General features: G+C 43.0%; 1 protein-coding gene across 2 annotated transcripts in view; it reads right to left on the reverse strand.

Annotated features, from left to right (window-relative positions):
- Positions 1–26,944, reverse strand: part of ATRX (ATRX chromatin remodeler) — a 201,346-nt gene that overhangs the window by 73,455 nt on the left and 100,947 nt on the right. For both annotated transcript variants that reach the window (XM_068247594.1, XM_068247593.1), the window contains 3 exons: positions 23,162–23,271; positions 15,496–15,642; positions 14,496–14,673 (listed from right to left, as the gene is read on the reverse strand). In XM_068247594.1, coding sequence (XP_068103695.1) covers positions 14,496–14,673; positions 15,496–15,642; positions 23,162–23,271 — 435 coding nt within the window. The remainder of the gene's footprint in view (positions 1–14,495; positions 14,674–15,495; positions 15,643–23,161; positions 23,272–26,944) is intronic.

The raw sequence follows: 26,944 nt of genomic DNA on the forward strand, positions 1-26,944 counted from the left end.
CTGAACTAGCATCGTTTGGACTGTTCAACCCTGAACATTAGGTCAGAACTCCCTCTCGAATGATTGGCTGCTACTGCCCCTCCCATAACTCAAAGAGACTGAAGTCACACCTTCTATAGGACTGTATGGGAGGAGCAGGAGAGTGCCTCAAATAGCTTATCTTTTCCATAGTTAAAAATGAGAGAGTGGGCGACTGACAACACACACCAACCCCTCCTTACAGAAAGTAGTAAATTATTAAGATAGATGCAGGCTCCTAGAGAATACCCACAGCCCGGCTGTAAAATGCTGAGTGACATCATCATTGAGCATTGTGAGGAATTCAGAAATTGGTGTCCTAGGAAATCACAAGGAAGAACCTCCTGGCAATACATTTTAATGGTCCCTGGTGCATTTAATTATTTTAAATTCTTGAGAATCACCTAACCTCCCTTTTACCATCTACTATATACCTTTTCAGCACCAGTACTGAAGCTAAAGTCGGAAAATAGTATTAAAGTGAACGTCCGGACTAAAAATCGACTCAGCAGCACTGAAAAGGCCTGGTGTTTCTTTAACAGTTTCACAGCATCAGAACTTTGTTTCTCTTATCCAAGCCTCATTTTTAGCTGCATAGAAGAAAACTGCCCGGGCTTTTTTCCCCTGATGCTGTGCAAAGCATGATGGGATTTCTGATGTTGTTGTTCTCGTTCTGCTGTTTTGGTGCAAATTTTTCTTTTTTTACATTTTGAATTTGACATTTAAAGCCTAGCGTGTGCAGCTGGGAGGGGTTATCAGGACACAGGACATTTGGAACTGTGTTTCCTGCTCCTTGTCACCTGCTTTCAACCAAAAAGATGGCTGCCCCCATGACAAAGATGGCAGCCCCCATGAATCACAAACATTTGCCTGTTCTTTTAAAACAGGGTGGGTAAAAAATTATATTACCTATCTATTCTAAATAACATCTCAATGCTGACTTCCTAGATTACAAGGCCAAACTGTTACTCTTCCACACTGCCCTCTCTGAGGCTAAACAAAGGTACTTTGCAGCACTGATTGTAACCCAAGCTTCCAACCCTCGACAGCTTTTTGCTACCTTCAATTCCCTCCTCAACCCCACTCCTCCCCCTCCCAGCTCCTCCCTCTCAGCCAATGACCTTGCCAACCACTTCACCATTAAAATTGCAACAATACGCAATGAAATTTCCCTCCTCCATCCCTCCCTTACCAATGCGTCTCAGGTTGTCCCCTTGCCTTCCCTCCCAGCGGCTCCCTTGTCTCATCCACCCCTCGCCTCTTTTGCTCCTGCCACCATTGATGAAGTCAGCCTGCTGCTAGTGGCTTCCCCCCCCCCCACATCCTCTCCCTGTGATCCGGTACCCGCGAATACTCTTCGTCCCCACTTCCCTGACCTGGCCCCAGTCCTCACCTCCTTGTTCAATCTCTCCCTTTCCACAGGCATCTTCCCCAAAGCATTCAAACAGGCCACTGTGCTTCCCCTGCTGAAAAAACCCTCACTCGACCCATCCCTACCCTCAAATTACCGCCCAATCTCCCTCCTTCCCTATGCTTCTAAACTCCTCGAACGCCTAGTCCACCAGCGCATTACCCAATACATCAACACCAATACCCTACTTGACCCCCTACAGTCTGGATTCCGACCTGCGCACTCAACTGAAACAGCCCTCGCCAAGGTGGTCAACGACCTTACCCTTGCCAAGGCCAAAGGCAGTTATTCCATCCTGCTCCTCCTTGACCTCTCTGCAGCATTTGACACTGTTGACCACTCCCTCCTCCTCCAATCACTACAGTCCATGGGCATCTATGGGCTTGCCTTGGCCTGGATCTCCTCCTACCTATCCAATCGCTCCTTCACCACTTCCTTCAATGGCTCCTCCTCAACTCCTGCCCCCTTTCAGTTGGGGTCCCCCAGGGCTCTGTTCTAGGCCCCCTTCTTTTCTCCATATACACTTCCTCAATTGGCAAGCTTATCTCCTCCCTGGGCTTCAATTACCACCTTTATGCAGATGACACTCAGATTTACCTCCATACCCCCGATCTCTCAGCCACCACCATAAACAAGGTCTCCTCGTGTCTCTCAGCAATTTCCTCCTGGATGTCAGCTAGGTTCCTAAAGCTTAACCTAGACAAAACTGAGCTCCTGATCTTTCCACCCCATGCTGCTGCACCCATCCCAGGTTTCCACCTCACAATCGACAACACAACCATTCTCCCTACCTCCCAGGCCCGCTGCCTGGGTGTCACCTTGGACTCTGACCTCTCCTTCATCCCACACATCCAAAACATCACAAGAGCCTGCAATTTCCACCTCCGTAATATCTCCAAGATCCGCCCATTCTTAACCCCGGACACGACCAAACTGCTCATCCATGCCCTCATCATCTCCCGCCTTGATTACTGTAACTCACTCCTTTCTGGCCTCCCCCTGAAACGCACTGCCCCCCTTCAATCAGTGATGAACGCGGCTGCAAGACTCATCCATTCTTCGCACCGCTCTGCATCCACATCTCCCCTTTGTGAATCCCTGCACTGGCTCCCTATCCGGCTCAGGATAAGTTTCAAGATTCTATGCCTGGCGTATAAATCTGTGCACAAAACATGCCCTACCTACATCTCGGAGCTTGTTCACAAGTATACACCAGGTCGCCCCCTCCGTTCCTCCAACGACCTTCGCCTCACCACCCCGCGCATTTCACACTCCCATGCCCGCCTGCAGGATTTCTCAAGAGCTGCCCCCACCCTCTGGAATGCCCTTCCACCACCCATCAGACTTGCTCCCTCTTTCAACACATTCAAGCAAGCCCTCAAAACCCACCTCTTTTTGATGGCCTACCCACCTCCTACCACACAGTAACTCTCTAAGGAATATTTAACAGCCCCCCCTAGTGTTTCCACCCCTCCCTTTAGATTGTAAGCCTCTGGCAGGGTCCTCCACTCCCTAGTGTAATCTACAGGATCATGTGCTCCTGTCCTATGACAGCCTGTACTTGTATTACTGGGCCTACCTAACCAGCCCATATTGCATGATCATGTATTTTGTACAATTTGTATGTATAACTTTGTTCTATGTGTATAACCCTATGTATGTCATCCTTGTATCATTGTATATATTTATTGTTCAGCGCTGCGTAATATGTTGGCGCTTTATAAATACAATAAATAATAATAATAATAATAATAATAATAATGACAGTATGTTTGTTTAGGCTGAAGTTCCCCTTTAACCTTTAAAGGAGTTGTCAGGGCAAATCTAGTAAAATGAGTGGTACTTACCGGGGGCTTCCATCTCCAAGCTCCCAGGACCTCCCTCGCCGCAGCTCTGCCCGCAGCCGTTCGCCGGAGCTCCGGCCCGGTCCCCGGCGATGACGTCAGAGCGACCTGGTGGTTGCTCTGTACTGCGCCTGCGCGATCGGCGCTGTCAATCACCGCCACGTGGGCCGGAGCAGACTGCGCACCACGTGGCGGTGATTGAAAGCACCAATCGCGCCAGCGCAGTACAGAGCGACCTCCAGGTCGCTCTGACGTCATCGTCGGCGACCGGGTCGGAGCTCCGGCGAGCGGCTGTGGGCAGAGCTGCGGCGAGGGAGGTCCTGGGAGCTTGGGGCTGGAGGAAGCCCCCGGTAAGTACCACTCATTTTACTAGATTTGCCTTGACAACTCCTTTAAGTAGACTTCTAAATAATACATCTTCAAGTTTCATTGATTAATGGTAGGGGTAACAACTCTACACAGTTCATAGTGTTGCCTATGCTCCAGAACAGAAAATTTGCCCTACCTTCCTCCCCCGGTGGTGGTTAATACAGATGAAGAAAAATCTAATAAGATGTTTTAGTAGTGTGGAAAAGTGTTAAGACATCTGTTACTCATGTCAGCATGCCCCACCGACTCTCCTCAGATCCTGAATAATGAATAAACAGTGGGACTGCATGGCGAATTAGTTTGCACCAGGTATCAGACAAGTTATTAAATAGATATTTACGGTATATCTGAATAACTGTACTACTAAAGAATCTAATCTTTATTACAAATCCAAAAGGTTACCAATAAGACTGGCAGCTGCCATGAACAGTTTGACACATGTCTCATGTTTCCCAAACTCACATGAAACCATGTATAATGGTGTGCTGTGGGATGGACAAAAATATGGTAGGAAGCCATCTGTTACAGCAATATTATTAGAATCCTAGAATAAATATCAATCACGGGCTTGGGGACAAAAAAAACAAACCAAAAAAAAAGTCCCACGGCAAGTGGAACACAGTGTTCAGTAATGCTTATAATTATCTAATATCAGTCATAAAATATAGCATTTACAAGGTTTAACCACATCACCCCAAGGAGGTTTTTACCCTAACTGACAAGAGCGATTTTCATCTTTCAGTGCTCATCCTTTTCATTTGCCAATAGCTTAATCACTACTAATCACAATGAAATGATCTATATCTTGTTTTTTTCACCACCAATTGGGCTTTTTGGGATTGATATTTGTTTTCAGTAATTATTTTCTATGCATTTTAAAGGGGTAAACAAGGAAAAAATGAAAATACACAATTTCTCCAATCTCGTCCCCTATATTTGTAATATAAACACTGCTACTGTACACAAAACCCACACATTTTATCTGCCCATTTGTTCTGGTTATAACAAGATTTTAATTATGTCCCTAGTACAAAGTATGGTGACAATATAGTATTTGGAAATAAAGGTGCATTTTTTTTGGGTGGGTTTTTTCACTAATTTTCACATGCATAGGAATGCTCGTGCGGGAGCGCATGACTTTTTAAAACGTCCTGGAGCCATTAAGAGGCTCCAGCAGGACGTTTTAATACGTCTGCGTGTCACTAAGTGGTTAAAGGATAAATATGTTTTATCTTTAAAAAACGCAATGACTGGCTGAAGCTGCTCGTCACAGTTAACAAGCATGGGGCAAGGGGAAAAAAAAAAAGCTTCAGAAAGCTCGTTTAATCTCACTCCAGTATACACCGACAATTTCATGGCAAAAATACTAATTATGAAGCAAGGCAATGCAGTGCAATAAATCCTTGCAAGAAATGTTATACTTGGGAATTCTATTAGCACATGAATGGGAGGGGGGGGGGTTTCCAAAACCTATAAAATGCGTAAAACAGGGCTGTTCAAATGTCGGCCCGCAGGCTTGCACCCAGCCCTCAAGAGCTCTTGTTGTGACCAGTCTGTTTGCCGAGTCACTCAACTTCATCTCACTACATCTGCCATGCCCACCTTTAGCCAGGACATTGCTGCTCCACCCCCTCCAGACCAAGACAACCAGGGAGAATGTCCTTGACGTTGGACAGCACTGGGGTAGAAGATGATCTGTGTCCAAAATGCAAGGTGGATGTCAAAATCTCTGGAAAGCTATCCTTATACGAATGCTCAATAGGATTTTCCAAATACTGTATTCCAACAAGAGTTGCTATTTGGGGACCTGGAAGTCACTAGAGCCACTGCTATAGGATGGATTCAAAAACAACTATTCTTGATGCATTAGAAGGACCCAGTGACCAAGGTTTTATCCTTCTATAAATTAGAGGATGTATTAACTACTTCCGTACCGGCAGTCTCTGGCCCTTTAAGGACCCTCCTGACGAATCACTGCACATACCCGCCGCTCTCACCGCACTTCCATTATCGCAGGTCCTTCTCTCTGCCATCTCTATGACTGCAGCACTCTGTGCACCGGTCAGGAGCCACTTTCATTGGCTCCTGACACTGTTCAATGTAAGCCAGTGGGATTGGCTTACAGTAATGACAGGGTCAGGAGCCAATGAAATCTGCTCCTGAGTGGCTCGTAGCTCTGCCACCATACTGACGGAAGGGCGAGTGGGTTGCGGCGGGGAAAGAGTGGCGCGATCGGCAGGACCGCGTGGCAACGATTGTTGAAATCTACATCCTGTCAGAGCAGTGCAAGCAGGACGTAGATTTCAACCGCGCTGGCCCGGAAGTGGTTAAAAAAATGTCAAGGCATTTGGAGTACGTGGTAAGGTGTTCAGATGAATAATTAGTGAGCAGGCGGCGCTATTTATTCTTCGTCAGGTGCAAAGGATTGGATGATCGCTTTATAGCTGTATGGAATATACTTTTTCTTGGTATAACTGTATACAGCCATATATTGTGATCTGCTATACAGTCACTTGATGCACTCTTTCTTCTAATGTATATACTTGTCTGTAAATCCTGTGTGATACTGCCATGTATAGCCATTATGCAATCTGCTGGGACACAGCATCTCTGTGTACAGAACGTTGTGTTATGATTTATGCAGAAGCATCCCATAACCTTACAAGCCACAATGGACCTGCTAAGGAAGAGTATGTTGCCATCTGGAGGACACTTGTGATAACCATAAACTGCAGCCTTCTTATGTACACAACTGGTTCGGTTCATCAGAATATGAGAATATAAGAAAGCTTTTGAGTACTCAAATCTACACAACAAAGGCTTTCTTTTAGCAAACAAAATGATAATGCAAAATATAAAACAAAAAGATAATGCAGTGTGTGTTCTGTAACAGAAGAATGTGAACTGTACAGGGCTGCAAAGAAGAGTGGCTATGATCACCTTGCTGAGACTTAACCACTTGAGGACAACAGTGCTAAACCCCCCTAAAGACCAGGCTGTTTTTTATGTAATTGGCCACTGCAGCTTTAAGGCCAAGCTGCAGGGCCGCACAACAGAGCAGAGGAGTGATTCCCTCCGCCACCCTCCCCCCACTTTCCCCCAACAGAGCTCTCTGTTGGTGGGGGGTCTGATCGCCCCCAGTGTTTATTTTTTTTATCAATATTTGTTATTTTTTTTAAACCCTTCCACCCCCCAGCCAGCCAATCCTGGCGATCGGCTGTCATAGGCTTCTGCCTAGGAGAGCCGATCACTCTCTTGTCCCCCAGGGGGACTGCCGCCGTGTCACACAGCTATCCCCAGTACAGCGTTGCTGCCAATCGCAGCGCTGTACATGTAAAAAGACGGCAATTACGCCGTCTAACAGTCTTCTGAGCGCCGATGTGACTGAAGAGGGGGCGGAGCCTCGCCCCCCGAGCAGGAGATGCGTGCGCATCCTGCGCGCGATCTCCTGCAAACTGCAGCCCCAGGACTTGACGCCAATCGGCGTTAGGCGGTCCTGGGGCTGCCGCCACGGCCAGGCCCATGGGCGTGGAGCGGACGCAAGGTAGTTAAATAAGGGAAAACAAGTGCTGAGGGATATGGTCAAATTACATTCCAACAATCATTAAGCCTCTGCGCTCAAAACAGGTTCACAACAAGCTGGAACACTGATAGCAATAAAATCATCAGCTGCTTTTCTTGCCATCTGTGCTCCAGCTTGTTGTAAACATGTTTTGAATGCAGAGGGTTAATGTCTCTTTGCACGTAAATTGACCACATCCTTTAGCACCTGTTTATCCCTTATTTAAAAAGAAACTTTACCGAAAGATGGTAGTTGGGACAAAAAAAACCAAAACATGACAAAGTGAGAAGTAGAAGATAGATCAACAAATTAGGGACACTCACCATTAATTCATGTTGTTTAATCCTTTGTGAGTCTGTAAGGGCTCAAACCCACTAGCAGCATTTTCTAAGCGCTAGTTATTTGAAAAGCTCTTGCTAATACAATGCTACGGGTGATTTTTATAAAATCACATCGCTCAAGTGGGATCACACCCATAGCATAACATTAGCAAGATCTTTTCAAATCACAAGCACTGAGAAAGGGCTTAGTAACATACTGCTAGTGGGTTCCAGGCCTAAGCCAGCATCTTTAGCGCTGGCAGTCATGTAAAAATAGCAAAAGTATAAACTGCCTCTTTTTATGCACAGAGGGACGAACTACTGTTGGGTAACAGCACGTTATCACCCACAATGCAACTCAGGAAGATGTCAACTAAAAAAAACCAAAACAAAAACAACAAAACCCCCCACAACTGCATAGACAGTCATCCAATATGATCAGTCATTAACCGGACCGCGTGTTGTCTCAGATTAACCTGCACAATTTGTGCCATACCAGAATACCCAACTTAATTACTATGAACTGTAGTGCTAGAAGAAAGGTAGTTCAATATGAGGGTATATAGGCTGCCTGTACTCCACTTACGTCAATACGAATGATAATTACTTCATTCAAGAAACCATGAAAACTGTAAATTCAGATAATGTTACATCTGCCCCTAATATTTAAGCATCATGGAGTCATTGTACTTTCATTTAAAGCTCCTGTATACCAGCTGCCATTGTTAATGCAAAATTATCTTTTTAACATTAGCACCGGATAGTGGCTAACCACATACTGATAACCAATTGTGTATGCACGTTTTCTTTGCAGGGATAGAGTTAATAGGAAGGATCAAGCTGTGCCATTTATACCTTCACACAGTACCAAAAGCAAATGTTCCGGAGAAGGGAAGCTTTCTCCTGTTTTATTACGTGCAAAGTTGTAAAAAATATATATTTTGGGTTGTGGATGATGACAGAAGTCCACATTTCTGAGGCATGCCCTCAGTGGAAGCATAAAAATCAAAGCATTCAAGCCTGTGTTAACTCAAGTAAGCAAAAATAATGCATGAGTTATTCAAATAGAACTCAAAGTAAAGTGCAATCAAGCTTTGAGTAATTTTCTTAGCCTGAAAAGGGATAAATTATTTCCTGCTAACACAAACCAGCAATAAAATGCTTGAGTCAATTAGAGAGCATAGAAACATGCTCACTAGAGCTATACTGATGGATTAAACCATCTGGGACATGAAGTTTACAAACAAGAAATTTGAAAGGTTTCTTCTAGTAAAGAGAAATGTTTTGCCAAATAATTTTACAAAACTAGGATTTCTGAAAGTAGAAAAATAATTGTCACACTTCAAATCTATCAGCAACCTATACACTGTCAACTGATAAACGTGTGATCCATTGCAGATAGTTAATCAATTACAAATATAGTTGTGAGCAGTGGAAAATATTTACTGACCAGGAAGTCGGTTAGGCCTCGTTCACACTATACGCGTTGCCGTCTTCATTTCGTCAGCACGTATGGTGTGCGTGACACGCAAGAACGTCAGAAGTGCTTAGACATCACTTCTGACCTTCACATTATGTGTGCTGCTCAGCAGTATGATTCGCTGACACACTGCTGCACGCATTTTCGACAAAGGTCAGTGCCAGTCCCATTATACTACAATGAATGGTATCAGCAGCGCAGGGCAACGCAGATGGCAGTGCGAATGGGCGCACTTTCTTCCGATTGCATGGTCATCTGCGTTGCCTAATGTGAATGAAACCTTAAAGTGGATCCGAGATGAACTTTTACACATTGCATTATTGGGTTCCTTTCCTATTGTTTATAGGGCATTCCTCAAGCCAAATACTTTTTTGTTTTAATACTCTCCCTATAAACTACACAAGACACGCCCACAGTTTTTCAGAGAGCCAAGGCACTTTCAGACAGTAGCAAGGGCTCATAGGAGCTCAGTCTGGGCAGGAGGAGGGGGAGGTATAACTAGCCAGAGATTTCAGAGGCAGAGGGGAGGAGGGAGGATTAGGTTTTTTTTTGCTCAAAATACAGATAAGCCTGCCTCTGTGTAATGTTTACAAACAACATGGCTGTTGTCATTGGATCACAGGAAGAAAGAATATGTTTGCAGCTAGATTTGTTGTTTAAACTATCTAAACTTTAGATAAGATATATAGACAAGTTACTTGTTCTAGTTAGTTTTTCATCTCGGATACGCTTTAATCAGTGGTCCCATTGTTTTGTACTGTAAACTAGGAGAGTAGTAGTGTATTTGACTGCTTGAAAGGCAGTTTGCTATCCCCTACTGAGAAATAATAATAATTAGTCTTCTACCAACCCATGAATGATCAAGCATATTAAAAAACGTACAGGTGGGCATAACATTGTCAATTTTTCCCATCGATATCTTGCAGATTTGATCAAAGGCACCAAACTGCCAGGATTGAAATTGATCATATGCAAGTGGTAAAAATGGATGTGTACACCAGGTGAGAGATAGATAGATAGATAGATAGATAGATAGATAGATAGAGATAGATAGGATTGCATAAATACATTATGGGAATGAAAAAATATTATGGCTAGGTTCACGGTGGTCAGTTGCATAACACACGAGTTATAATAAATGTGAACTGCAATGGAAACTGGACATTATAATGAATAGCGGAGATGCCGCCGCAGAAGCAAGCGGCATGGCGGCAGCGTGGTGTTGCTTTGCCTGGTCCTTCTAGTTCACACAGATGGAGTGCTACGCGCGTGCGACAGGATCTTTATGCTGCTAGAAGGGGAGTCAGCTGATCAGGCTGATCAGCTGACTCCAGCTATGCTCTGGATTGGCTGGGTGACTGGGGCGGCGCTGTGGAGCGCTGTTAGTATATATAGGGCTTGCCTGTCGCTTGCAAGCTGTCTGCTGTTGCGAACAGTTACGTGTTAGCGTTCAGACCAGAGTCAGATCCCACAGTGTGTTAGAACCAGCTGGAGCTGGGAATTCACACTGAGTCAGATTCCTTTGATAGCTAAAGTACTATTGCTCTGTTACTGTTTATGTGTTAGACTAGTTCCAGGGTGTTGTGACCAAGGACCTCACACCTAAGACTAGGAGATCACTGCTCTGTTACTGTTTATGTGTTAGACTAGTTCCAGGATGTTGAGACCAAGGAACTCACACCTAAGTCTAGAACTGTTACACATTATTGTTACCTGTTATGACCTTTGGCTTTCCTTACTATTCTCCTGTCCACTGATTCGGTACTTCTGCCCATCTGATTATCTGTTGCCAACATTGCCTGTACCTGGATACCGAATCAGTCTTCCACTTCTGTACTTTGTCTGTCCGTGTGTTGCCGACCTGGCTTGTCTGACCTTCCTGGCTGTCACCTAGCTCTTGGGTGAACAGCCTTACTGTACACCTGTGACACCTGCTCTTCAGGTGGTTACTTGCTGCTATCTCAGTCCTATGGACACCAGCTCCTCTGGTGGCCATCAGGCAGCATAGTCAGTGGATCCCTACCTCTCTAGGTCCACTGGCTGCAGTACAGTCTGATTCCCTGCTTCTCAGGGAATCCTTTGCTGCAGTACAGTCTGATTCCTTGCTCATCAAGGAATCTCTAACTGCAGACCAATCTTCACTATATCTTTCAAAACAGTGGTCCCTGCCCCTCAGGTGTCCACTGGCTGCAGTACAGTCCGATTCCCTGTCTCTCAGGGAATCCCTGACTGCAGTGGTGTCTATATCTCCCGCTTCTCGGGAGATAACTCCTCAGAGTACTGTTGCACCAAACACAATACTACATTGGGTGTCCTGTGTCTAAGTATACTGGTATTATTGGTGATTCTGCAGATCACCATATAATCAGGTATAGCATCTGTATTGTTGGTGATACTGCAGATCACCAATAATCAGAAAAATCTGTGTTGCTGACACCAATCGTTACAGACATACAGTAGACTAAAGGTGGCCACACACCATACAATTTTTTAAATAGTCTTCTACCATGGTATAATGGTTAAGGGCTCTGCCTCTGACACAGGCGACCAGGGTTCGAATCTTGGCTCTGCCTGTTCAGTAAGCCAGCACCTATTCAGTAGGAGACCTTGGGCCAGTCTCCCTAACACTGCTACTGCCTATAGAGCGCGCCCTAGTGGCAGCTGCTCTGGCACTTTGAGTCCGCAAGGAGAAAAGCGCAATATAATTTATTTATTTTTTTTTAAATATCTGTTCAATTTAAGAATTGCAATCTATTTTTCTGACCGATTATAACATTTAAAAAATATGACCAATGTACCACACACGTATGTTCAATTTTTCCCCAATTATGATAAAAAAAATTAATAAATTGACTAACACACACCATACAATCTTTAGAAAGATTGAAGAAAAATATCTGGCATTCCGGATCGATAAAAAAAATCGAAGAAAACGGGAAATCCGATCGGATTTTTCAGTCGAATGAAAAAAAAGCTTTTGTTTTTTCGGGAGATACAATCTTTTTTTTTTGAATTGCTGTAAAATCGGATCATTTTATTGTATCGTGTGTGGCCACCTTAAAACAAAGCTTGTATGCAGCGAGTTAGAATAAAGCGATCTGTTACAATGCAGTACTGTGAACAGATCCATAGAATTATATGGGCAGCGAGTTTACATGCAGAATTATTCTACAACGCTACTGACCACTGAACTAGCCCTCAAATTTTTTTTGAAGGACTCTAAAACCACCTGAAGTGGAAATGAAATGAGTAAAAAAAAGGACCAGAGTTAGTGATGTGTTTTGAAGTTAGGATAACCACCACATTAAAATTCCAAACTTTTAAACCATGATGACGTATTAATTGTCTGGCACAGCAAAAGGGATCAGGCATCAGGGGGATCTTCCCTGATTACTCCACAATGTATCCCTAGGTTCTTTCCTGACTACCTCTTGTGAACGATGTCCGCATTCTGTCTAGTAAAAATGCAATGTTCTCAGCAGGAAATTGAGCTATAGGACGCAACCAGCGAGGATAAACTGTTTTAAAGGTTCTATTAAAGGTCACGCTTTATACAAATACCAATTGAGCGCAATTGAAACCCTCATTGTTTGGATTATGTTTTGAGCTGAAAAATGGACCAATTAAATTCCTCCTTGGTAGGATGTGATTGTACATTTTCAAGCTATAATAATAAATATATATATATATATATATATATATATATATATATATATATATATATATACACACATACACACATATACAGTGGAGGCAATAATTATTTGACCCCTCGCTGATTTTGTAAGTTTGTCCAATGACAAAGAAATGAAAAGTCTCAGAACAGTATCATTTCAATGGTAGGTTTATTTTAACAGTGGCAGAGAGCACATCAAAAGGAAAATCGAAAAAATAACCTTAAATAAAAGATAGCAACTGATTTGCATTTCATTGAGTGAAATAAGTTTTTGAACCCTCTAACAATAAAAGACTTAATACTTAGTGGAAAAACCCTTGTTTGCAAGCACAGAGGTCAAACGTTTTTTGTAATTGATGACCAAGTTTGCACACATTTTAGGAGGAATGTTGGTCCACTCCTCTTTGCAGATCATCTCTAAATCCCTAAGGTTTCGAGGCTGTCTCTGTGCAACTCTGAGCTTGAGCTCCCTCCTTAGGTTTTCTATTGGATTAAGGTCCGGAGACTGACTAGGCCACTCCATGACCTTACTGTGCTTCTTCTTGAGCCACTCCTTTGTTGCCTTTGCTGTATGTTTTGGGTCATTGTCGTGCTGGAACACCCATCCACGACCCATTTTCAGTTTCCTGGCAGAGGGAAGGAGGTTGTCGTTCAGGATTTCATGATACATGGCTCCGTCCATTTTCCCGTTAATGCGATTAAGTTGTCCTGTGCCCTTAGCAGAAAAACACCCCTAAAGCAAAATGTTTCCACCCCCATGCTTGACGGTGGGGACGGTGTTTTGGGGGTCATAGGCAGCATTTTTCTTCCTCCAAACACAGAGAGTTGAGTTAATGCCAAAGAGCTCTATTTTGGTCTCATCAGACCACAGCACCTTCTCCCAGTCACTCACAGAATCATTCAGGTGTTCATTGGCAAACTTCAGACGGGCCTGCACATGTGCCTTCTTGAGCAGGGGGACCTTGCGAGCCCTGCAGGATTTTAATCCATTGCGGTGTAATGTGTTTCCAATGGTGTTCTTGGTGACTGTGGTCCCTGCTAATTTGAGGTCATTCACTAACTCCTCCCGTGCAGTTTTAGGATGCTTTTTCACCTTTCTCAGAACCATTGACACCCCACGAGGTGAGATCTTGCGTGGAGCCCCAGAGTGAGGTCGATTGATGGTCATTTTGTGCTCCTTCCATTTTCGAACAATCGCACTAACAGTTGTCACCTTCTCTCCCAGCTTCTTGCTAATGGTTTTGTAGCCCATTCCAGCTTTGTGCAGGTCTACAATTTTGTCTCTGACATCCTTGGACAGCACTTTGGTCTTTCCCATGTTGGAGGGTTTGGAGTCTGCTTGATTGATTCTGTGGACAGGTGTCTTTTATACAGGTGACTAGTTAAGACAGGTGTCCTTAATGAGGGTGACTAATTGAGTAGAAGTGTCTAACCACTCTGTGGGAGCCAGAACTCTTAATGGTTGGTAGGGGTTCAAAAACTTATTTCACTCAATGAAATGCAAATCAGTTGCTATCTTTTATTTAAGGTTATTTTTCGATTTTCCTTTTGATGTGCTATCTGCCACTGTTAAAATAAACCTACCATTGAAATGATACTGTTCTGAGACTTCATTTCTTTGTCATTGGACAAATTTACAAAATCAGTGAGGGGTCAAATAATTATTTCCTCCACTGTATATACATATACACACACACACAAAATTTGTCTAGTCCTGTATCAACATGAATTGCACTGCATTGACTATGCCTGATGGGGCTCTATACATTGGTGCAACTTTTTTTTTTCAGGTGTGCATAAATAAAAATACATTACCAGGATCCACTAAGGTTTTGTGGTACATTTCCTTCAGCTTCTTGCTCTTCACATTTCTGCCTTGTGTAAGGTTTCTATACATTTCATAGCCAATAATCACAACCCCGCCATCATCGTGCCAGCGCTGCAGCATGTATCCTCGTTCTTGAGGTCGTTTTACAGTAGCGAGTTCAATAACCTGGTGGAAAGAGGAGTTCTCAATAAACAGAAATATCTACTGCATTGTACAATTGTAACTTAAGCACTTGATTCTTTAAGGAAATCAGAGTGGAATATGAGGGATGCCAACAATTTTATCCATTCCCTTTTAAGGAAACCTTAAACAGGGAAAAAATTGTATATTAGGCGGCCTAGTAAAGCCAACAGTCAGGGCGTACTGTGTATGGGCTGGTGCACACCAGAGCGGTTCTGGAGTGTTTTTTAAAACGCTTTTGCAGGGGGAAACCCGCTTGGTCAATGAAAGTGAATGGGATGGTGCACACCATAGCAGTTCGTTTTTTCCACAAAACGCAAACTTGGTGCTGCAGCATTTTTTAGATTTCTGCCTCAATGTTAAAGTATAGGAAAGTGGAAAACCGCTCTGAAAAACGCTAGATCAGAGCGGTTTGCCAGGCGTTTTTGTTACAGTAGCTTTACTTTAACATTTGAAATCTGCTACACAAAAACGCTCCAAAAAAGCACTAGGCATGTTTAGAAAACCTCTCTAAACATGCCTAGAATCGCTCTGAAATCGGCTTCAAAAACCTCTAGCGTTTTGCGGATCTGCTAGAGGTTTTTGGTGTGCACTGGGCCTAAGTGCTGCCTGGCAGCGTGCCCCATTGCACTCCTGTTGCCGGGAGAGTTCTGCTCCTGGCCATGGATGCATGACGGGAGACCACACGTGGCCAGCCTGTGCCAAATGGCAAATTTACCAGGCCACCTAATGGACAATCCAAGCATTATGTATGATGTATGGCCAGCATTATGCTACCACTGTACGTAGCAAGCATGCTTTACAAACCTCCAACTTATCTTCGTCATCTAGGCCATCTTGCCACTTGTCAAATTCATTGGTCCAATTTAAAACTGTATTCAGTGGACAGACCACAAGTGCTGTACTGAAGCCCAATTTGTCATTCAGAATTACTGCGTGAAGAAAAGACACCACCTAAGAGGGAATAAAAGAGCATTTTCAGTATTTTCACCAAACACATCAGATCCACAGCTGTTACTTTAGCTTTGAGATCTACTGACTAATTATAGACTTGCCAACTGCTGACTTACAATAAATATGAACTATTTATATTAAAATGTATGGGAATGACTAAGTGATTGAAAAAATACATATACTTTATTTTTTAAAATCTATTCTTTAGTCCTCAACAGGGTAAGAAGTGGTTATGCCGAAGCAGATGGTAGATATAGAGACCAATATCTACCACCTAACCTAACCGGATATTACATTAAGATATTGGATTAGATCGATGCCAACAGAGATCTGACATCCAGGTAAATGTGTGGATAGAGTTGAACTGCATCATAGAGTCAACGCAATAAATGCCACAATGGCTGTAGGGCCCGATATATTGATGTAAATGCAACATCAAACCTTATTCATGTTGGTCAGGCACAATGTATTGAGGAAGTTGAGGCAAACTTACTTTCATTGCACTTGTGTGGGTGAAATGCATAGGTGGGAGGAGCCTATGCAGGAACAGAGGCCTGCCGCTAAGATAAGAAGAGAATTTACCTGTAACAGCGCCATTATCATGTGTTGATGCCTGAACAAACCCAAGCATACACAAGTATTTAATGTATCAAATAAGCGGACTTTTCTTTATAACTTAGCCACGAAGGAGACATTACAACCATATAAGCAATTAAAAACAACAGAGTGGACCATATTGGCCCCAGGCCTGCCAATCACAGCTGCACACTGCTCTTTTCCTCTTTCTAAGTGGCGCAGATAGTCTTGCCTCTCCTCTGTCACTGGGACTAATTATTTGCATGGTCCTGCCTCCGAGACTATCTGCGCCACTTAAAAAAAGGGACAAGAGCAGTGTGCAGCCGTGATTGGCAGGCCTGGGGCAGCATACCCCACCTGACTGTTGGATCCCTTCCTAAAGCCTTGTGCAGGGCACCAGTAACGCTGTATGTATTGTGCTTTGCGGCAGCAGATGGACACAGGGGGACCCAAAGAATGGACACAGGGTGAAGTATATTAGTAATTGGAACAGACCATTATGGAGACTAAAATAAAAAAAAATCAAGTACCAGAGAGACCTGGAGGACTAAAGAACTAAGACTGAGGGAGGCGGACCACCAAGGCTAGGTGTACTGACAGATACATTCTTAGACGTAAACATCCACGTCACCCTGTGGGGGTTAAGCAGGTATCCTTTAGTTCTACCGAGACGTCAGACGCTGCATCAGATACCTCTGCTAATTCAGGCGATCGGCAGCAGTGTGTCTTCTCAGGAGATGAAGACTCAGTCAGCCTTCTGCCCCTCCGCCCCATATCAACAGAACACGTCACTAGCCTACATGCTATCGACACATCAATACTGCCACTGCACTGCAATGGTACCCTAAGCATTGGGTCTAGCGCATCTATACAGTGGAGGAAATAATTATTTGACCCCCTCACTGATTTTGTAAGTTTGTCCAATGACAAAGAAATGAAGTCTCAGAACAGTATCATTTCAATGGTAGGTTTATTTTAACAGTGGCAGATAGCACATCAAAAGGAAAATCGAAAAAATAACCTGAAATAAAAGATAGCAACTGATTTGCATTTCATTGAGTGAAATAAGTTTTTGAACCCCTACCAACCATTAAGAGTTCTGGCTCCCACAGAGTGGTTAGACACTTCTACTCAATTAGTCACCCTCATTAAGGACACCTGTCTTAACTAGTCACCTGTATAAAAGACACCTGTCCACAGAATCAATCAATCAAGCAGACTCCAAACCCTCCAACATGGGAAAGACCAAAGAGCTGTCCAAGGATGTCAGAGACAAAATTGTAGACCTGCACAAGGCTGGAATGGGCTACAAAACCATTAGCAAGAAGCTGGGAGAGAAGGTGACAACTGTTGGTGCGATTGTTCGAAAATGGAAGGAGCACAAAATGACCATCAATCGACCTCGCTCTGGGGCTCCACGCAAGATCTCACCTCGTGGGGTGTCAATGGTTCTGAGAAAGGTGAAAAAGCATCCTAAAACTACACGGGAGGAGTTAGTGAATGACCTCAAATTAGCAGGGACCACAGTCACCAAGAAAACCATTGAAAACACATTACACCGCAATGGATTAAAATCCTGCAGGGCTCGCAAGGTCCCCCTGCTCAAGAAGGCACATGTGCAGGCCCGTCTGAAGTTTGCCAATGAACACCTGAATGATTCTGTGAGTGACTGGGAGAAGGTGCTGTGGTCTGATGAGACCAAAATAGAGCTCTTTGGCATTAACTCAACTCTCTGTGTTTGGAGGAAGAAAAATGCTGCCTATGACCCCCAAAACACCGTCCCCACCGTCAAGCATGGGGTTGGAAACATTTTGCTTTAGGGGTGTTTTTCTGCTAAGGGCACAGGACAACTTAATCGCATTAACGGGAAAATGGACGGAGCCATGTATCGTGAAATCCTGAACGACAACCTCCTTCCCTCTGCCAGGAAACTGAAAATGGGTCGTGGATGGGTGTTCCAGCACGACAATGACCCAAAACATACAGCACAGGCAACAAAGGAGTGGCTCAAGAAGAAGCACATTAAGGTCATGGAGTGGCCTAGTCAGTCTCCGGACCTTAATCCAATAGAAAACCCATGGAGGGAGCTCAAGCTCAGAGTTGCACAGAGACAGCCGCGAAACATTAGGGATTTAGAGATGATCTGCAAAGAGGAGTGGACCAACATTCCTCCTAAAATGTGTGCAAACCTGGTCATCAATTACAAGAAACGTTTGACCTCTGTGCTTGCAAACAAGGGTTTTTCCACTAAGTATTAAGTCTTTTATTGTTAGAGGGTTCAAAAACTTATTTCACTCAATGAAATGCAAATCAGTTGCTATCTTTTATTTAAGGTTATTTTTTCGATTTTCCTTTTGATGTGCTATCTTCCACTGTTTAAAAGTCTCAGAACAGTATCATTTCAATGGTAGGTTTATTTTATTTCTTTGTCATTGGACAAACTTACAAAATCAGTGAGGGGTCAAATAATTATTTCCTCCACTGTATGAGGCGTTAAAGAATACTCAAAGTGAAACAAAGGAGAAAACACACAGAAGATCTGTAAAGTACTGTGAGCCAGTCTGCAGAACATCCTGTTAGGTTACATAGCAAATATATTGTAAATCTTTTGGCTGCGATGGTTAACTTGTTAGCTTGGGCTGTTTATCTGGCAGCTGAAGTTTAAGTTGACTTCACTGATCTCCAGCCTGCAGTTTCACTAGTCTAAAAGTTAAAATGAAAGTACCTCATTTGATTACAGTTTTCTTTTAAAGGGACTGCGAGCAGTGCAGAAACTATGGAAAGATGCACATCATTTTAAAGCTCTCTTTCTCCTCTCTCCAATGATATATAAACCGCCGCCCTACGCCTTTTAGTTTTCGCTATTTTCACGATTAAAATTGCTGCGGCAGCGATTTTGATCGCGAAAATAGAGAAAACTAAAAGGCGTAGGGCGACGATTTAGGTGTCATCAGAAAAAGGATAAATAGAGCTTTAAAATGATATCCATCTTTCCATAGTTACATTGTATTACACAGGGCGACTTTTTCTCAAAGTCAGCAGCTCCATTCAGCAGAAAAAGTCGCCCTGTGTAATACAATGTAACTATGGAAAGATGGATATCATTTTAAAGCTCTTTCTCCTTTTTCTGACGACCCCTAAATCATCGCCCTACGCCTTTTAGTTTTCTCTATTTTCGCAATCGAAATCTCGGCCATGGCAATTTCAATCGCGAAAATAGCGAAAACTAAAAGGCGTAGTGCGGCGGTTTATATATCATTGGAAAGAGGAGAAAGAGAGCTTTAAAATGATATGCATCTTCCCATAGTTTCTGCACTGCTCGGAGTCCCTTTAAGTCTATGGCTGAATTAGGAAAAAAAAATATTCTGGCAAGTCTGAAAAGAGACCAAATTCCATTAATGTTACTCAGACTGTGGACAAATTAAGTGGATCAACTAACTTGACAACGCAATCTGAAAATGAAAATCTGAAAATAAAAATAAAAATAAAGAGAGAGCAAGGAAGCAACTATTTTTATGTTATGACTAGCAGTGTCTGTAAAGACACCCTGTGGGGAAGAACAATTTACAATAAGGGCCCTTTTCCACTAGCAATCGCTAGCGTTCACGCTGAACGCTAGCGATTGCTGAATCGAAAAAGCTAAAAATTTACTGGCGATTTCCCGACGTTTGCGGCCGCGATTTTGCTATGCTATGCACTGCATAGCAAAATCGCGGCAAAAGTCGCTCCGTGGCGCGATCGCGATCAAGTAAAAAACGAATCGCGGTAGTGGAAATTACCTACCGCGATTCCTATGTTAAAAAGCAAACCGTAGCGATTTTAAAATCACTAGCGGTTTGCGGTTTTGCGATTAAGCAGTCGCAAACGCCCTAGTGGAAAAGGGCCCTAAAAGCTTAAGATCTCAACACTGGCCCCGTTCACACTGCACGCGTTTCCAGCCGCGTTTTGGAAACGCGTGCAGGTGGCCGACACGCACGACATCAGACATTGCATAGAGTGCAATGTCTGATGTTCACACTGCATGCGTTCCGGACCTGTGCGGTCCGGGAACGCATGCTGCACGCATTTTTTGTAAAAACGCGTGGCTGTCCCATTCACTTTTCAGTGATGGGATCAGCCACGCAACGCACACAAACGCGGATGGCATGCATTCGTACGCGTTGCGTTCCGCACGCATGGCCATCCGCGTTTGTGATGTGAACGGGGCCTTACAGACTAAAATATACAAATGAAACAAACCTAAGAACACATTGTTTCACCAGCATATGGCTTCCAAGAGTGAGATATCAGCTAAGGTTCGCTATAAAGAGATTAGTAGGGGCACATGCTCATAAAACCACTGTCATTCAAACCATTTAGAAACAAGTAATGTAATCCGGTTTACATTGCTAAGTGCATAGAGTTAGGGACAACCAATTTTGATTGACCAGTGACTGGCCAATTTCACCACTTCCATGTAGAGAGCTTATTTACACAATTGGGGTCGATTCATAAAGCATTACCACATTCGGTAATGCAGAAAACCGCTGACTTTACCGAGCTCTTGAAAAAATGTCAATTCATAAAAGCAGTTACCGCAAGAAAAGCTGAAATTCCCGAGCAGTGAGGTAAATTACAGTGAGGTAAATTACCTCACTGTGCGGCAATTACCGCAACATGTCAGTAAATGTCAGATCATAAAGATTAGAGCAGGCGGTGATGGCACGAAAAATACCGCCTGCTTTGAAGAGGTGATAAGAGCAAATTAATGGAGACTCACAAGCAGAAGCAGTGAGATTTCCCCCAGGCGGCAGCAGCGGAACAAGCAAGGCTTCTCCTAACTACCTTAGGTTGTGTGTTTAATCTCTTGGGTTCCTGCTTTTAAGATGTGCATTTCACATCATAAAGCATGGCATGAGTAAAGTTTCTTGAAGTTCTTCTAAGCTGTGGCTATTAAATAGATTGTTTAGAAAAACTAATAGACCGATTCAGAGCAGATTCAGGGCAAGCAGAGGCAGTATAACAAAACATGCACATTAAATTGAAGTTGGGATGCCTCTTTTATTGTAATGCTGTCTCTGCACAGAGAACCGCAAATGTAACAACTCAGCCAGCTACTCTTCTCATGTTACCGACAGTTTAGTTCAGTAAATTCCTGCATTTCTATCACAGCTGTGAAAAGGTTTATGAATTAGCACACAAAAGTCTAAAATATAGAATGCGGTATTTTCCCGACCAGATTTTTTATTTTATTTTACCGCACAGCCTTTTATGAATTGACGCCAATCTGTTCACAGTATTCAAAATCTGTTGGCTCGCATACTATATGGGAAAGGTAAAACTGGCCAAACATTGGCCAATCAAACCATGGATTCCGTGCCAGATTAGGTAATTACCACTGTTACTCTGCATGGGGTTACAACTACCTTTTTCCTCCCAACTCCCATATAAGGAATTCAAGGTTTAAACAGTCCTTTCCGTTTTTGCCCTTGTGGTCGATTCACTAAACATTGTTACAAAGCCCAATTGGCAAATCAATTACAGTAAATACAGTATCCTGATTCTACAATTTTTAGGACTATTCACTGGACAAAAAAAAAAAAAAAGGAAAAAAGTATAATTTATAAATATGGAGAAAAAGATATGATGAACATTTCCAAATACAGCAAAAAGAAACTAAGCAAATGTTAGTATTGCTTGGTTTCTTTATAAATAGGTCCCAAGGAAATGCCAACTATTTAACAGTCCACTGCCAAACTCAAAGCCTCAGTGGTGAGAAAATAACAATGGACTGTTACTTGTTGCGGCAGAGTTAAGTGCCAGAATGGATTGATCAAGTAAAAAATGTAGGAAAATCAAGGTGATCTTAAAGAGACTAACAAAATGTTCAGCCTAATTTCTTCTATCCTATAAGTTCCTATGCCTGTTCTAATGTGGTCTGGATTACTGCAGCCTTTTCTTGTTGCACTGTCTCTGTAATATATCTAATCTTTTTTTTGTCAAGCTTTGTCGACCAGGGAGAAATGGGCTGCCTCTGTTGTAATGAATACAAATTATGCACGCCCCCTGCAGGCTCTGTGTGCTTTGTTTATGTTTGTGAGGCTGAGGCGGTGGTGAGCTGCCTGTCACATGCTGAGAAACTGTGAGAATTCCAGACTGGAAAGCAGATAATTCACTAAAAACGTGTAGTATACTGTAACATGACACACACACACACACACACACACACAGACACACAGACAGACACACACACACACACACACAGACACACAGACACACACACACAATCACTTCCTGGTTGGTGGCCATGTTTCTGGTTTGTAAACACTGCCTAAAACTGGCGATTAAAAGTCAGGACTGTGGCAGAAAGCAGCGGAAAAGGCAAAGAGGGATCCAGGAGATCACAGTTACTCGATTGGTATGTTTTTTATTGTACAAATCAGACAGTACAGATTCTCTTTAAATAGAATAAAATAATGAATATGAGAAGCCTCTTAGTGAAAATAAATCCATAGTAACAACACAGATAAATGTTACCTGCAGTTTGGCCACATATCTAGTTTGCTATAAAAGTTTTCCCAGGTGTTAGCCTATACCTTAAAATACCTTGCACATTCTGAAACCTGGGGCATAATTAAAAGCAATAGCTCTTGGCAGTCACAGTTAGCATTTCTATAGTTGGTTCCATTGTGGGGCTAGGAAGGGAGAAAGTAGGACTACCACTTAGATGGCCTACATCATTATGCAATTGTAAGGCCTGGGAGATAAGAATGGAAGGGTTAAATGTGATTCAGGGTGCCAGGTATGCAACAGTGCACACAAGTACCCCTAGGTGCCTGCGTGGCAAACATAGGAAAAGAAACCCATGAACATGTTTAATCTAGAATGAGTTTCATATCTGACACAATGAGGAACTTTTACAGTTTTAGTACCAAATCAAAGAGCAGTAGGAAAAAAAAGTTACCTGCAATGTCTTTCCAAGTCCCATACAATGAGCCAAAATGCAACCTGAGCCACGGTCTTTCTTCACTTTCTTGACAGACTCACAACAGCAATCCCACATAAACTGGACACCTAGAAATAAAAGTGTTTTTTTTTCTGAAATGTATAATTTTTTAACAGTAAAGACCTTTACAGATATCAAGTTTGCATAGGCCTTTTAAAAAATACAAAGTCAACCGATGAAGTATATCCCCCTCTGGGAAAGTTTGGGTATGTCTGAACTCTGTAGTTTGCAGTGTGCCTCTATGGATCAACAAAGGTCTCTTATTTTTATACCAGGTCCTGGAGTCTGGTGCTTTAAAATAATTTGATAGTTTGGTGGCGGAATATGACCCCCCTCATGCCATGTACTTTCCATACCTTCACTTAACGCATGCTCTCAAATCCCAATTCCCTATGCTTCCTCCTGCGGTTGTGGACTCAGATACACATAATATCCTTACAGGCCCTTCTGCTAAAAAGCTAATTTCTATGCTATATTCAATCAATCATACTTCCAGGAGCTACACACAGAGCATACCTTCAGAAAAGCCTCTTGGGAGAGAGACGTTGGTCCGCTTGATTATGATGAATGGGAAGGTGGTACCCTCTCTGCAGTAGGCCATGTATCACCGCATCTCCCTGATAGACTGACTACTTTATATGTTCTTCATAGGGCACATCTTACACCTATAGTGCTTGCTAAATATAGACCAGGGTACTCCGATTTATGTCCTAAATGTGGCCTAAAGTAGGGCACCTTTTTTCATATGATGTGGCTGTGCTCTTAAGCCAATCTATACTGGACGCATATCATTCATTTTCTATATGATCGGATGGGATGCCCTGTGTCGTTAGACCCCCAGTTATGTCTGTTAAACATTCTCCCTGAGTCTATTACTAGTAAATCTACCAAGACTCTTCTGAATGTGTCCTTAAATCTTGCTAGTAAATATTATGCTAAATTCTGGATCCAGCGTTTGGTTCCTTCAATGGAAGATTGGATCAGACTAGTGAAAAAGACTCTCCCATACCACGTGGCAATATACCAGTCTAGAGGCGTTCATTATAGATTCAACAAGATTTGGTCTGAATGGCAGCAGTCCCTGTACACTGAAGCATAGCCTACACATTTTCAATATAGAATGGCTCATGGTCCATTGCTCATTCTTCAGACAGAGTTTAATTAAAGACAAGAAGTTTTAAATCAGGATGATACCATTTATTGGCTAACTAAAAATGAATAAAAATAAGCAAGCTTTCGGCCTTTCAGCCTTTGTCGGGCTTATATCCTGTTAGTTTGCAGGCTGGTGGTACAGACAGCTTACATACATGCAACATCAAAAGGGAAAACAGATATTTTTTTTTTAAGCATAAATACACGTCATTAAGATGCCTTAATTCAAACAGACCATCTAAATGGGGTTAAAGGTTGTTCGCTAAGATAAGCATCCTTGTTTACGCCATGCTCACAGACCTGGTTTAGGATTGACCCAGAGGTATCGTAAATTCTTAGTTCACAAGTTCAGCTAGAATGGCTGAGAAAGTTTAAATATCATCCGCCTCATACCAATATAAGAAATTGTTGTCCTTATTCAAACCGTTCTGCACAGCTTTCAACGAATTTATAAATTTTGTTTCTGCTATTAAATCGATCATTTGACAATTTGAAGCCACCCTTCAGGGCAGTGACACGAAGATCATCCATGCTGTGTCCGTTGGATCGAAAGTGTGTAGCAACTGGGAGGCCAGATTTGGTATCATTAAGCAGAGTTTGTCCAGTTTCTCCCACGTACATCACATTGGGGCAGTTAGCACACATGATCAGATATATCAGATTGGTGGAACCACAGGAAAATGTACCTTGTACTCTGTACTCCTGTTGTGAACTTGGTATCGTTAACCTGTCCGTGGAGTAAATGTGTCTGCAGGTTCCACATATTTTTTGTCAGCAGGGTGATGTTCCGTTTTGTTGAGGCCTATTCAAAGAACTCCTGACAATCATCTGTTTTAGATTGTGTGGTTGCCGATATGACAAGAGTGGAGGTTTAGGGAATATCTTTCTCAGTCTTTGATCCCTGGTTAAAATGGGATGAAGTTCCTTAGCAATCCTCCTTAAAATTACCAGGTGTGGGTTGTAGGTGACAACCAATGGGACACGGTCCTCTTTCTGGTTTTGCTTATATTTCAGGAGTTCAGTCCTGGGGATGTTGCTGGATTTCCTGATTTGGGCCTCAGCCAAAGGAGGACTGTAACCTTGTTTAATGAAAGTGTTCTTAAGGCGATCCAGGTGCTTGTCTCTGTCCATCCTGTCAGAACAAATCCGGTTGTACCTTATTGCTTGGCTGTAAATTATAGAGTTCTTAATGTGCTTGGGATGAAAACTGTCATATCTTAGGTATGTGGGACAGTCTGTAGGTTTGCGATACACAGAGGTGTGTATGTTGTTACCCTTGATGTATATGGTGGTGTCCAGAAAGTTAATCTCTGTGTGAGAGTAGGTAAGTTTCAATTTAATTGTAGGATGGAAGGCATTGAAGTTCCTGTGGAACTGAAGATCATCCTCACTTGCGGACCAGATGATTAAAATATCATCAATGAAGCGGAAGTAGGCCATGGGTTTTATGCCACATGCATTGAGGTATTCCTCTTCGATTCTGGCCATGAAGAGATTTGCATACTGTGGTGCGAATCGCGAACCCATTGCCGCTCCCATCTGCTGTAAATAGAGGTCCTGTCCCAAAGTAAAATAATTATGAGTAAGAATGAATTTGATCAGTCCAGCAATAGGCTTTACAGGTATGCCCTGACCCTGAAGATATTTACGGCAGGCTGCAATACCATTATCATGGGGAATGTTCGTGTACAGGAACTCCACGTCCATCGTGGCCAGTATGGTTCCCTCAGGTACTGGGCCGATGGCTGTCAGTTTGTTCAGGAGGTGGGTGGTATCCTGTATGTAGCTGGGTCTTTTACAGACAAGAGGTTTCAAGATGTTTTCCAGCCACCCTGAGATGTTCTCTGTAAAAGTTCCACTCCCTGAGATTATAGGCCTGCCTGGGTTTCCCTCTTTGTGGATCTTGGGAAGCATGTTAAAGCAGGCTGTTCTAGGCTCTTCAGGGATAAGGGTCCTTACATGGTGTCTGATGTTTGCAGGCAATCTGTTAACCATCCTATTGAGTGCCATCCTGTAGCCTTTTGTGGGGTCCCCCTGTAATTTGGCATAGTGAGTGGTATTGGATAATTGTCTTTGTGCCTCCTGGATGTAGTCACTGGTGTTCATTATGACTATGGCACCACCTTTATCCGCTGGTTTAATAATAATGTCCTTATTCTCCTTAAGGGATCTGATGGCCTGTCACTCCTGTGGTGTTACGTTCTGGGCCAGGGTCTTTCTTTTACTCAGGATCCTGTCAGAGATTCTGCGTCTGAATCGGTTGATGTATTTATCCAGGGCCGGGTTTTCTCCTTCTTTGAGGGTCCATCTTTTTTTCTTCTTTTTAGATCTGGTGCGTTTTGGTCCATTATCCATTGTATCACAGGCTTCCTTATCATGGTAGTGTTCCTTGAGTCGCAGCTTTCTGAAAAATTCCTCCATATCTCCACAGAGTGCAATCCTGTCTATGGGTCTCGCAGGGCAGAAAGACAGGCCTTTGGAGAGTACTGACATTTCAGCTTCAGTAACCTGATAAGTGGAAAGATTCATTACACCTGTGGGTTGCTCTTTTTCTGCTGCTTGTGCATGCAGGAGTCCACTCTTAATTCT

The sequence above is a fragment of the Hyperolius riggenbachi genome, chromosome 8 (assembly GCF_040937935.1).
Source record: "Hyperolius riggenbachi isolate aHypRig1 chromosome 8, aHypRig1.pri, whole genome shotgun sequence".
Lineage (NCBI taxonomy): Eukaryota > Metazoa > Chordata > Amphibia > Anura > Hyperoliidae > Hyperolius > Hyperolius riggenbachi.